This window comes from Augochlora pura, chromosome 7 (genome assembly GCF_028453695.1).
Source record: "Augochlora pura isolate Apur16 chromosome 7, APUR_v2.2.1, whole genome shotgun sequence".
NCBI lineage: Eukaryota > Metazoa > Arthropoda > Insecta > Hymenoptera > Halictidae > Augochlora > Augochlora pura.
In genome coordinates this window covers 11,239,829-11,254,310 of record NC_135778.1, presented here as the reverse complement: position 1 = coordinate 11,254,310, position 14,482 = coordinate 11,239,829, and the positions used below count along the sequence as shown (strand labels likewise).

The 14,482-nt window shown below is 37.2% G+C and overlaps 1 protein-coding gene across 2 annotated transcripts; it reads right to left on the bottom strand.

The window, feature by feature from the left end:
* Positions 1–103: 103 nt before the first annotated feature.
* Prp8 (pre-mRNA processing factor 8) lies at positions 104–11,238 on the bottom strand. Of its 2 annotated transcripts, none has more exons than XM_078187101.1 (30): positions 11,181–11,238; positions 10,478–10,712; positions 10,215–10,383; positions 9,976–10,140; positions 9,679–9,894; positions 9,071–9,409; positions 8,697–8,802; positions 8,078–8,606; positions 7,776–8,002; positions 7,369–7,695; positions 7,076–7,282; positions 6,711–7,001; positions 6,248–6,628; positions 5,912–6,150; positions 5,686–5,832; positions 5,053–5,617; positions 4,646–4,972; positions 4,396–4,565; positions 4,161–4,308; positions 3,783–4,072; positions 3,522–3,713; positions 3,236–3,430; positions 2,987–3,158; positions 2,626–2,913; positions 2,351–2,544; positions 1,895–2,276; positions 1,601–1,804; positions 1,326–1,450; positions 1,106–1,260; positions 104–1,033 (listed from the first exon to the last, which is right to left on the bottom strand). In XM_078187101.1, the coding sequence occupies exons 2-30, from the start codon at positions 10,695–10,697 to the stop codon at positions 879–881; spliced, it is 7,125 nt and encodes a 2,374-aa protein (XP_078043227.1). In that variant the 5' UTR covers positions 10,698–10,712; positions 11,181–11,238; the 3' UTR covers positions 104–878. The 2 variants fall into 2 exon arrangements, with proteins under 2 accessions (XP_078043227.1, XP_078043225.1); XM_078187099.1 differs by having other exon boundaries at positions 10,969–11,225.
* Between the last annotated feature and the right edge of the window lie 3,244 nt (positions 11,239–14,482).

The window sequence follows — 14,482 nt, the reverse complement described above, 5'->3', positions numbered from 1 at the left end:
CTGATTATACTATTTTTTATTATTTTTACAATATACAGGCTGGAGTGAAATGGATAAGCTATTTGGTATAACAAAAATGAAATAAAAAGTTTATTAGTTCTTGTTGAAGCTTTAGTATTTATAGTTACAAATACACAAAATGTACAGTCTAGTTATGGCTATAGCCGCAGTTATAGCTATAGCGATATATTGTCGTAGCTATGGTTTTAATTCATTTTACGTTGGTTTTAAAAAATGAGTCGCATTTAAACATAATTCCACTTGCAACTGTTATATTCAGGTTACATAATGCATATTCTCCTTGATCACGATTTTCACTTTATTGATGATTTTATGCAGCATGCTAAGGGAATTACCGAAGCATATCATCCAACGTACAAGTATAATTTTGGAAGTGTAATAAATGTTTAGCGCCTTATCTGTACGAGACACACTGTGCTGTACAAATAAATTTTCTAACATTTCTTTCATATATGTATCACACGTGTATAAATTATGTATTTTTTATTCTTAATCAATATTAAAGTATAGTACAAACGTCAAGTATTTTATACGTAATACAATACCATTTTACCTGCTAACTATAGTCGATGCGCGTGCATGTTACTGTGAAACTTGAGTCAACTATGATATTATATTTAACCGCGCAACACGTGTAGAAAATCTGTCCAGTTACCCGCAACGTACAAGCAGCTACAAAAACGCATCGATGAGAGACATATCCATCGAACATTCTCGATTCATCTGCCTAGCATTATGCTTGTTGAATATGCTTGCTCATATGTTCACGGTTCCTTAAAACATTTTATATACAGGTGAAAATATTTTCAATTATCAATTTCCCTCGTCGCTGGTTTCTTCCACTCTTTTAGTCTTATTTAAGCAAATACATCTTCTCGGTCAGCACCGACACCTTCCCCATCTTCCAGACTTGAAAAATTTAAGAAATGTGCTGGTCGATGAATCTCATGATAAAATTCTTTTGGATTTGCCAACTGAAGCTCGTATTTCATGTTTGGATCGTGCCTTACGCCTATAATTACGTATATAGAAATTAGCATCAAAAACCTAATTTAATGTCAACATGTTAAAAAGAATTCCTTACCCATGAAGTTGTAGTTCCACGAGCCTTGACTTGGAACCATAAAGAATCCCAAGAAACGATCGGAAAGCAACATTTGTACCTTTTCGTAGTGACTCGGCAAATATCCCTTGGGATTATTTCCTTTGTCGGTATTTTGCTTTCCCCATTCAAAACCACTAAAAAAACAGAGTAGATAACTCAAAGATAAATAAAAAATTATGACAAATAGGCGTATACAAACCTGGGTGTCAACTTGTAAGCGGTAAGCGAACAAGATCCTGGCGTAAAACTGCAAGTAATTACGATAGTCTTTTCTCCGTCCCAAATTGGATTTTCTGCCATTATTCGGGCATGTGTGGATATGTCCTAATCAATGCCCAAGCAAATTCAAAAACAATTATTTCTACTATGTGAGATAAATAGTAATGAAGCCAAGATTACAGTAATAAATCAATGATGATATCGATGGAATATTCCGTAAATGGAAAAGCACTTAAACAATAACATGGAAAGTACCTGCGGTGACAACTGTGGTAATTCATTCGGCTGAGTGTGGATCCAGCCGAGAGGTTCCATCTCTTTCAAATATTGATGATTGGGGAGCGTATTGGGTAAGTGAACGGTCTGATGGGTCCCCCACTGAGGAGCCATCACTATGCACCTGATTTCTTTTACTTGAGGGTTGTCTGGAGGACTAATGCCGTACAAGTATCCTGCGATCTGCAAACAAAAAGAACAACAATAATCTGACTCTGTTGAGTATACATGTATGTATAATAAAATACAATGCAAATATGGACAATTATATACCTGTGCCCGTAAATCAGATATCGTAACAAACTTCTTGAGAACATTCTTTGGTAATATGTAAGTGTAACCAGTCTCTTTGATATCATCGGAGGATACATAAATGTGATTCGTTCGAAGATGCAAGTTAGTGGCGGAAATTGCTCTTACTCGCCATTCAGTCTTTGAACTGAATGTTTGCGTCTCATAGTTTGAAGTAGTTGCCGTAATAATTTCGTCGCCGTGTTTGTTCACCGTTCTCGTGGTCGTCGCCGTAAGCTGCGATTGTTCCTTCGTCTGCTTCTCTATCTCAGCGATTTGTTGACGTTGAGCGGATGGCGCGCTTATCTCCATACCCAAGATGATGTCCCGAATCTCCGATTGGGTCAGAGACGCGACATTTACGCTAAAAAAAGTAATAACTTTATCCCTAATCCTTTCATAGATTTAGGATACTTCGAAATGTGAAAAAACACGTACTTGTTCTTCTTGCCATAATCAGCCAGTATCAAATCTTTTAGTTGCACCTCTACTTTAATCCATTCGTCGTCTGTCAAAGAGGGCCATATATGATGAGGTTCTGTGATAGTTGTCTTGTCGGGTTTCAATACAACTTTCGTCCTCTCAGTATTAACGTGTAAAGCACGAAGTATAAGGATCAAACGGGAAAACGCCTAGAAAAGGTATCAACTCAATTATTTAGTCATTCCTGTGTCACGTAGGTTGAACAAAATAGAGTATCTCTGTATAAATACCGTGTACGATGAGATAGTCTTTAACCAATCGTCATACAAATTGAACAACACCATTTGCGGTTCGGTAGCTTTCAGAATTAGGTCGCCAAATTTCTCGACTTTCAAGCAGGCTTGGAATGGTAGCTGAAGTTCCGATCCTTTGATGACAATGTTAGGAAAGTCGAGCAAGTGCACTTCCAAAGGATCCAACATTCCTTTTCTGGTCACAATGATTTGCTTGGGTTGTTCTTCCACTGGTAGAGACCGAATTAACGCAGCTACTTCCTCAGCTGTTTTCCATTTAGCCAACTATTACGAGAACAATATACAAATCAATCTCATTTTTTATAACTGTCAGAATACAGAAATCTCATTTACAGACCTGACCCAAACGCTTCTGACCAGCCCAAACAGACGTATGAATTATCTTCAAGAATAACTGTCCAGTCCGAGGATTGAAAATGAAAATGGCTCCATTTATAGGTTTCGTGGTTAAATTACCTTCAAAAGTTTTGTGGATAGTAACACGATATACATTGGTGTCGTCCACAAACCTAACGAGATTAATAAACTAAGAATTATTTTCTTTTCCGTTGCAATAACTCGCCCAACGAAATAGAAATAAACATACCAAATGATTTGATTCGAGAAGAGTTCTCCATAATTCTGAGAAGATAAATACGGCTCCGTAGGTTCCGATGAGTAGAGTTGCAACGCTTTTCTAATACGTTCTCGTAACACATACAAAGCAGGGTTTGCTTTCATGATTTTCGCCATTGCTTGTTGTATAAGAGGTTTGCACCCTGGGAACCAGTTTCCGTACGCACTACCGAATTAACATTATTTATTAGAAGAATATTATTTTTTCAGATTATAAATCTATTTGCTTTTGATGCTTTTACATTATTAGTACTTGCCTGTGTAAATTATACGCCAAATCAATGGCAATGAGTAAACCTGTCGGTGATGGATAAATAGACATATTATCTGTGGTGTAATCCAAAAATTTAGCTCTGGCATATCGTTCAATATCGTGAGAATCATAATCTCCCCATCGAAGTTGCACATCTATCCAATATTTTTGCGTGGTGGTGTTATCCATTAGATCTCTATTAAATAATATTTAAATGTAATTGCTGGGGGTAGATATGAAATAGAAAGAAAAGAACAACTATTACTTTGAATCAGCTAATAAAGATGGCCTCGAGACATTCCATTTGTACGCCGAGAAAAGTAAGATATCAGCGCACGAAGAATTCATTTTATAGGATTTTCTGGGATGTATAGTTTCCTTCTGAACTGTTTCGATTTCTAGTGCGTCTAATTCTTGGTCGAACACTTGGCAAAGATCCATGACAATGGATTCATGTACCTTCTGCCATAAATGGGCACGGAAAATTTGGATCAAAGATATCTTCAATGTTGGGATTTTACCATGCATAAATATTCCTGTCAAGTCCAATTGCACCTTGTCAAATCAGTAACAACATTAATTAATATTATTTGAAGAGACCGCATGCAAAGGTTCTAGCATTTAATGGCGAAAAATACTTTACCTGGAAACCAACGTACACGTTAGCTCTATTAATAGTTGGAGACCACCATAATGTAAATCGTCGATTCGGAATTTGATTCAAACCAGACCTCTGCGCGTTAGTTAATTTTTTGTATTTCATAGATTCTTCGAAACCGGACGCTTTCTCCCTGAAAAGCAAATGAAAGTAATAAATTAGTTATACTTTATGACCAGATAATAATTGTAACCCGGAGAGACCAGAAGAAAATTGTTACCAGAAAAGACCCTCCCATGTTGGAAAATACGTTCCCTTGAAAAGCGTATGCTCCAAGATACCCTCTACACCACCGAGGGCTTGAATCATGTCTGTTCTATAATTGTTCAAATTCCAGAGTTTACCGTCGTGGCGTTGATGAGTCCACCAAAACGGATTTTGTTTTAGAACCTAGATAACGTATAACATAACCAGATAAAAATTTATGTTCAAAAAGTTCATTGTCACCGACCAGGAATAATATAATATACCTGATACTGCTTGAATTCAGTACGTATTCTCCAGCCTTTGTCGTAAGCAAGAGTGTGCCTGTCTTTCTGAAACAGTGTATTTATTCTAGGAATACCACGGTCCCAACTATCCTCGAGATCTTCCAAAGTGAGTCTGCGATTTTGAGCGTTTGCTTCTTGACGCTTCAATGCGTATTCTGCCCATACTCTCTGTGAATCAATGAACTCTGATTCCCATGGTTGAATGTATCGGTACAAATTCGGAATCAGCTGATCCTCATCATGACTCATACCAGAACGGAAATGTGTAATACCGACATCGGTTTGCTTTGACCACCTCAAGTCAGACTGCATAGAAGATAATATTTAATGTTATGTAAAATAGTACAAGAACATTCCTATTTGGAAAGGACAACCGAGTAGAGTACCTGAGGTATCAGAACATGTCCCATGGAAAGCATTCCCAGCCCACCCAGCTCCTTGGGCGTATAAAACACTACCGGTGGAAACCGTGAAGGCATTTTTGAGTTCAATCCAATTTTGATACGCGTCTGAATCTTGTTCTCACATTTGACCAACAAATCCAGCAATTCCTGCGTGTTCACCACAGCTTCACGGAAATATGTCATCAGCCCGATCAAAGCTGTGTTCCACTTGTTTACGATTTTCGTGAATGTCGTGGAGCCGGAAGCCATGAGAATTTGTCGAACTCTATTATGGAATCGTTGCAAACTCTCATCATCGACCCTCAGAAAACATTGAGCTGTTCTTTCCTTTGTTATTTCATTTTGCAGATTCCACACACCGTCTCTGTGCGTGAACTCTTCGTGCGTGGTTCTGCATTTTGGTAGTATTCTGCACTCAAACCCACTCATGTTGAACAGTAAATTCGGATTATCTTTACTGTACACGCTAACGAAACTATTCTCCCATTGAATCGTGGTTGTAGAACGAGGTAAACGATTTTTAATATCCCAAAAAACCGCACGGCCCCTGCAAACATTGAATATTAATAAACAAATTCTTCAATTAAGAAATAATTCTTACTTATCTGTACTTACAAGTTAACGTCGTGCTTCATGAGTCGCATTCGCGCATCTCGGGGCCAACATTTTTTATTATTGTAACCAACAATATTCTCATTGTTAGGATCTGGATGTTCCGTCAAATATCTCTGAATCAAATCTCTTGCTTCATCAGCAGAGAATCTAGAAGAAAATAAACGATCCATATAAAACGCTCTCGAGAGGAGGATTCGTTATCTTAAAAGGGTTAAAGAGATCCCACCTTAAAAACAAATGAATCCTGTCCACGTATCTACAATATAATCTAATCGGATGCGCAGTTTCAGAAGCAACATCTTGAAAAGTTAAAAAGTCGTTTGGCATTTGTGGAGGTCCAGCCATTTCGCTAGCTCTCTGCAATCCGAGAACTAGCAAATCCAATACGAGACCATAATATTGTGCTATGAATGATGCAAACTGCAACCCTCTGATTATTCCATAACTGTTTGTGTGATTCATATCCTATGAACAAGAAACAAACAAACATTTGTGCATTTATTTCTTCCCGTTGTTGCTATTACTACTACTACAGTTGTGGTTTTGTATTCTTTGAAAGTACCTTGTAATTGATAACAACATTATTCTTTGCAGTCATGTAATCGGCTATATTATGATCGACAATCAATCTAAGCAGTCTGTTCAACAAGGTCAAGTCAATTTTCTCATACAATTTCTCAAATTTCGATTCCAGTAAAACGTTACATTCTCCTTCGCTAACATCCCAAACATCTTGCAAATTATTGATACCCTGGCACCATTTGTAAACCAGTAATGGAGGTGGTTCTGTGTCCGAAGGTTTCACCCATGGCGGGAATAATCTTCGTTTGTCTGCTTCGTACCATAGATATTGATCCAAGTAAGCGTCTGTAATTTTTTCAAGCGGCTCCACATCATAAACTGGAATTAGATGGCTGTAAAGATCCATAAATTCGATTCCCACCTATAAAAGGAAAACGGACAACAGTTGAAAAGGTTACATTAAACAGGTCAAGATTTTAAGTGCAAGCATAGTTTCAGTTTACCTCTTTGAACGCTCTTTGTGTCAAAAGATGACGTTTGATTCTAGACAATGCCTCGTGTGGATTATCATAGGCTTGTTCGATTAAACCAAGCTCTTCGCGTTGGCTTTGATTCAATCTTGACTTTACGCTGTATGCTTCCTTCAAACGTTCCAAAGCTAATATCAACAGTTTAGTGTCATGTTTATAAGACAATGGTGGGAAAGGTATAGGAGCGAATCTTCTAGATTCTAGCCAGTGCACCGTTGTAGTGTATATAGCTACCGCCTCTTCCGGAGAAATGTACGGACCGTCCTTTGAACACAGAAAATATAAATGTAATTCCTTTAACACTCATGAATCCACGAATATTTTATAGTATACTATACCTTCAAATAGTTGTGTTGACGTTCCTGTTCCGCTTTCAAATACAAACGAGTTAAACGACCAAGATTCTTTTTACAAACAGTCTTGTCGACGGTCGCACCGCGTCTAATACGTTCACGATTATAATGTGCCGTATTGGTCCACCAGTCAGCCTTCATTTTCACGTAACGAAGAATCATATTTTCTATAGGAATCGGCAACCCAGGAACCTGTTGATATTGATTCATAATGAGACATTGTCGCCATATGCTATAGCTTGACATTGCATATGTGATTTAATCTAATAAAGACAAACCTTCCAAGGAATATTAGCTTTCCAGCATCTCCAGGCTTCACTAAGATGCTGAAGTATCGTTCGGGCTTTATTTTGCTTTATTCCCTCCGGCATCATATCTACGATATCATGCATCACTGATGCTCGTAATTCAAGGTCGAAATGCGATTCCACACGCTGCTTGGTTACTGTTTTCGCAACACCTTTAGAATGTCGTCCTTCGAACTGTCTGGATAATAGATTACCCAACCATCTCTCCAATAACGGTGTTATTCCCCTCATGAAGAAGAGCCATACTCTCCAGCCAGGCGCCCAGAATCCACAACCAGGTCCTTTTCCAACAGGACCCTGTTACCAATCACATCCAGAGTCAACAAACTTAGTATTTAGTTGAAAGCCAAGTAGTAAACATTTTTTTAAATACTCACTGTATTGAAACGATAATAAATTAAATGCTTTAGATCTTTGCACATTCTGATTTGTCTCATTAGTTTGTATTTGTACCTATACATTCCAGTCAATTGACCCACGTGTGCAAAGATATACTGTAAACCGTCGGCAAGTTGAAACGCGTCAACGTTGTTTAGACGGTACTGCACGTGGGAATCGATAATCAATTTTGTTAGACGTAGAATCTCACGACACAAATGGAAAGCTACGAAAGGAAGTACACTAAGAAATTATATCGAAGTTACAAATGAAAATACAAAACCCCACGAGCGATACTCACCGTTTCCGAATCTGGATTTCTTTCTCTCTTTAGTAGTCAAGGTTTTTACAGGTTTCAAATTGAAATTGTAATCCAAATGGAGGTAATTCAAGTTTTTTCTGTGAATTAATAGATTCAACATATTGTATCCCTGTCTGCATACTTGTAAGCCAGCTTCGACCCAATCTATTGTAGTGGTTTGGAAGAACTTTGTCGATTTAAACGACCGGAACAAATAACGTTTCTTTTGTGGTTTTGGAGGTCTGTGCTTCAAAGCATTCAAAACGAAATATTTTAACAACTTTTGATAGCTGACACGGACCTTAACAGGCTGCCCAGGAGGACAGTGTTCTCTGTACCAAGATTTCACCAAAGGAATATCGATGGCTCTCCTGGTTCTACCAGACCTTGTATTAAACGGTCTTGGTGCCCACAATAAAGCAATACCATTCGCAGTATTATCAGTATATAGTGGAGTCTCTTGTAAGAACGGCTGCACTTCTTCAGGGAGCACAAAATCTTCGTCATCTTCGATTTGTGGTTCTACAGTCTGAAAAACAATGAGATAGCAATTAATTATTTGATGCAAGTAAATCATTGTTACTGTAGCGTACAACAACTACATGTGTATTAATTTTACCTTCAAGGAGTTTCTGTGCGAAATAGGATTTATTAATGGATCAAAATAAAATGCAGGTAAATCAGGATCTTCGGTTTTTATATAAACAACATTTGGGGCATGATACCTGTAAACACATATACAGTTCAATATATGTAGACTATACATGTCTCTTGTATTGAAGCCTTTAAAGTTTAGAAAAGTAAAACAATGTGGGTGATTTCAGCAGTTTCCTTCTACACTTTAGGAAGGATACGAATAACGGTCACCATTACTTTTTTTCTCTACCACACTGCTAGTAAGACTTCACTGTACTAAAAACCTCGTTCGTCTTAAAACTTGTGTGGATAATATCAAACAAAACAAAGAGAACGTCTCTCTACCTTAATACTTACCATGATAGATGCACAAAATGTGGCATATTATTGTACAGATAGGGAAATGCGATGCGGTACTCTGTTCTTATAGGTTGCCTGATTATAATTTTGTTTATGTCATTAAACTCATTCCAATCTTCATCGGCCGCGTTTGAATCCTTTACCAATGGTTCGAACTTTGGTCCACCAGGTATGGCCATGTTTAACGCTTTCGCGGTGAAAAATGATTTTGGATCAAAAAGGTAGAAAAAATTTTGATCCACTAAATCTGTTAATAATTGATTAGCTAAGCGGTACAACGTTGCCATTTGAGGTAACGTCAAATTCCATCTTCTATAGGTAGACCCATTTACGTGTCTGTAATGTAATGAATAGTTTGCAGATTAGGGCTCTTTCTACAGTATATTTAATTTACGATGCTCATTAAATTAGATTACTCAGTGTAGCGTTTTGTCCAGCTCATGATGACCCACAATATTCGTCTCAGACAAAATTGTGCAATCATCAGAACCATCAACTCACACATCAGTTGATTTCAGGACCCCTACGCGGCTCATCATTAGATCGTATATATTGCTCGCAATTCGAAAAGATAATGGTAATTTTTAAAAAATGTTTACTCGTACTTTGTGCCAACCAGTGGTTTGTGTTCATAAAACCAAGCAGCAACAGATTCATCCTCCTCTGAATCAAGTTCAATCTGAATAGCTTCTAAAGGTTCTACATCCAAAACGTTGTCGGCATAATCTAGCGGTGGCTCTTCGTCATCGAAAGGCGGAAATCTCATTCTTTTAAAGTGTCGGCGATCCCTTTTTTCCCTTCGCATCATAATCCACATTGTTCTACATAATGGAAATAATCTTCATTAGTTCAATACCGTACAGAACTAAAATCAGAGTAAAAGTATCTTTTGCCTCTCTTACCCCCATTGAGCAATATATACAGGTTCTATAACCCATGGAATTTCATTTACAAATGTAATTGCTCCAGTTATATGATACAGCACTTTCACATCACGAATTTGTTCCCAAGGCATTGGCATATTTTCCAAAAGTTTCATAACTGCATGAGGCATATATTTCAATGCTCTACAAACAAAAAGCAGCAACAATATAAAGCTATTAATTTCAATTTTTTTTTGTTTATTACATTAAATATATACCCTAAATAAACTCGTTTGTCATGTCTATATTTACGACTACTCATGTCTCCATGATCTCTAATAATTTTTCTTATATGTTCAGGTGGCATATCCTCTTTCTGAGCATCTACAAAACCAAATTTTCTCTTCTCTGCAAATCTTTTTGATTGAAGTTGTTGCCATTTTTGAGCTATAAGATGGAGTAAGATTTATATAAACATTGTATCAGTCATGATTGTTTACTATTCTATATAGTATTATGCAAAATAATAATTATTTAATACCTTTTTCTTGAAGCTTATCTTCTGATAAAACTTCGGGTTGTTTAGGGATTTGTGGTAATGGAGGCCCTGCTATTGCTTGCATGTGAGCATGATGAGCAGCTTGCGCATGAGCTGCTGCTTGTGCGTGAGCTTGAGCAGCTGCCAATTGCGCATGGGCCTGTTGTTGGGCCATCATGGTGGCCCATGGATTTGGGCCTAACAAATATGGTGGGATCGACATCTTAATGTATAAATTCTAGAACAAACATCAAAATTGTTAAATTGTAATATAAAAAAAATAATGTTGCTAATAAAACACTAAAGCAACATAGTATTTATCGGGTGAACTCATTAGTTAAGAAGAAAGTTTGTAATTATAATTTAGCAATAATATTATAGAGTAAACATTACGATAGAAAAATTACATTGCATTATTTAAAACTATGACGGTAAATATAATTTACAAAGTTAGCATAGTTACTACTTCTGCACAAAAATTAATAAATAACTACCTTAATACAAGTTTACACAAACTGAAACATTATCAGCACGCTAAATGTATTTGCGCGGTGCACACATTTTAACTTAACCTAGCGTGCATACGAAAAGCAAGAAAGTGACGCTCTAAATCACATTTAATAGTGCCAACAACACGGCTTCGTCTTCACAGATTAACCTTCGAAGAACAAACAGACAGAAAATAGTCGAAGTAAAGTGTATATACTTATACGCGTTAAAGATGGACGATAGACCCGGTATGTACAGTAATCAAACCTATTTCTACACGCTTTTCTTACTCCCTAAGCTGGCGCGCACATTCCCTCCATTTTACTGCGCATCCAATCCACAGTACATCCTGTCTCAGCAATTAATCGTCAGCCAATCAAAACAAAGAACATTTCTACGTTCAGCCTCGCTAACAGATCAAGCTGCGAACTGGAGATGTGCAGGAATAGGACTTGTTATTGTACAAGGCAACAAACGGCTTAATCCATCACGTGATCAATGTCTTCACTGTAATTGGCGCTTTTTGTTTCAACAGCACATATACCCACCAATATTGTAAGATTTGAAGAAATTCTATCTCAACATCGTTGATGGCAGAGAGATGAACCTCAGATGGTGAGAACGTCAATTTTTCGAAATATAAATACTGAAATATTTACATGTATGTATTGATGGTAAATTACGCGCTATTATTAAAACGAAAACTACAATCATTACTGTTACTATGGGATTGCAAATTAACAATTATTCGTTGCGTTGGGTTCAGTGCGTGTAGTTATGTGTTCATCTATAGGACCTGAGTCAAACTACTCCTTTGCAAAATTCAGTAATTGTTTTATATAAACATTATTCTCATTTTATTATCCTTATATGGATATGTGTGAATGCCCACACATAGATTCAATATAATTTTAGGATAACTTTAGGGTACATTCAGGGTACTTTTGATGCAGTTTAAGGGCAATTTTAGAGTAGATTTATGACATTTTTAGGTCAGTATTAGGACATATTTAGGACAGTTTTAAAATAGTTTTAAGACACACTTAGGATTGCCTTAGGGTATTTTGAAGATGGTTTTATGACAGTTTTAGGGTAGTACTAGAGCAGTTTGTGCCTTATTGTAAAACATTTTTATCCCCACCATTTTAATACACATCTAGTCCACAATAGATCCCACCAGTGAATCGTCAACCAATCAGAAAACAATGGTTTCTGTAACTGCACTATATTAGTGAGCGTTTTAGGCCAGTATGAGGGTACTATGGTGAGACATTACTATATGTTGTTACGGTCTGAATTGTTCAATGTAGGGAATTCGGTATGGTTCGCATGCCCGTGGAGCGCTGAACCGCTCTGCTGGTGAAAGGTTGTTGAGAGAGGTACAAACTTTGAATACTTTTAGCAAAAATGTATTTTATTTATAGAGCTCTAAGGTGTACTTTCTTTGACTGTCGAATTAAATCTGCGGTTTTCTGTGGAGTTCTGCATTTTCTTCCAGCTTCTTTTCCTTCGCTCCTTCTTTAGCCAATAGGAAAATTAGGTGGGCGCTGGTGAATTTGCTGGACGTTGATTTGTCGGCCGGTCCGTCTTCCGGTTGCAGCTCGAAGATGGTTGGTGGTTCGACGGAGCGCATGCTGGTGGGAGCGCGCAGAGGTGAAAAGCCCGCCGACACGGAGGTTTCCCAATTGGACGTGTCTCGATTGGACGGTCCCTATTGGACGCGTTTCTATCGGTCGCCTGGCCGAATGGACGCGTTGCTTTTTGACGCCGAGCCAATTGGACGCGTTCCTTTTGGACTCCGTGCCGATTGGTCTCGTTCCTTTTGGACGTCTGGCCGTTTAGACGCCGTCCAATTTCTATTCGAGCTATGTATTCCTCAATTCTAACCTACACCTGTCAAACGATATAAACGATTTACTGACCTTCATAATAATAAAACTCCACATATATATCAAATTCACTACCAAATTTAATACGTGCGACCATATTGTTAATCACATACTATAGAAATTTGAATCGACGAACAATACCAACATCTGCACTCTCCCAAAATCAATGATTTTAAAGCATATGCCGCCAATTACAAGTTCAATCCGATACGGAATTTTACATTCGGCCAATAATATATACAGTTTCAAAATTATTCATACTCTGGGAAAGGGGAAGTTCCTGAATCCATTTCAACGAATTATTAATGAATAAAATGGGCTGCGCGCGCACGTTTCAACCTGCTGTTACGCGCGCGAGCCAGCCGACTGATACCAATCTCGCTCCCGGGGTGCGACGGAAGGAGAGAGGGTTGCGCTCCTACTTTGAGCCGCGTTCGCAGTAACAAACAAGGATTTTATGAATTTCCTACTAATTTTAAAAATGTCACAAATTGATTAATGAAAAACTTACCCATTCAGTTGTAAATGTAACAATCCAGAAGTTACAGTCCTTTTACCATTTCGTGGTTAGCCTAACATTACCGACAGGGCGCAAAATATAGTCGCGTATACGTACAAGAAGCGAGTATCATGTATACTTCATTTCTACTTCCAGTGCTGAATATTATTTAGAGGCAGTAAGAATGTACTGTACGAATATATAAACGTTCATAACGCTATCCGAAATTTGCACTATAATGATAGCAATCGTTTCGATTTAATTGAATTTCAATGAAAAATTACTTTCTCGGACGAGATACTAATTGAATAGTAATATTGGTAATTCTAGAATAAATACTATTTCGATAAAATTGGATTTTTCAAGACTCTTGAGGTTTTTTTATTTCGTTGAATAATCGAGATATAGTTTGTAGCTAAAAATTTCAAAATTATTACACAACAGATGTACATATATACAGTATATAGGATATTCGGTTCTTGCTAACATGCTTAAATTCGTGAACTGTCGGTAACGCTGAGCGCGATGCCGAAATAGTAATAGTTTTAGGGCACTGTAAACCTGAGTCATGAAAGTCCATAAAGTCAGTATTTATCTTAAGTTTGTTCTTATTATTTCTAATCGAAGTTTAAAAAATTGGGAACATTGATAAAGTAGAAATTTGCATTACCTGCAGCTGCTACAGTCATTGACGTATTTCTCCATCTATCAGTGATTCAAGTTACTGATTATACATCTTCTTTTTGTTTCATCTGATGTTAAATCTATCTATCAGCTTGAACATTATGTCAATAGGTGGACTATGAAGTTCAAATGTGGCGCTAGATTCAAAATTTGCTTCTGATTGTATGTTACTAACTTATCACATATGTAAGAAGATCGTCCTACTATACGGAACCATTTTTCTCTCAAACCAGGATATCCTAAACACCTCAAAATCATTTACTTTAACTTTTTTACTTACTTTCTTAGTAACTACTACTACAGAAATAAAGAATTTGTTGGAATGATGTGGCTTTACTACTAATATATTCATTCTTCCTTTATTAGTTAGTATGTTCTTTCTTCCATAACAAAATAGGCAGTTCCAGTATTTATATGATTTGTTAATCTAGACAATACTTGAACACA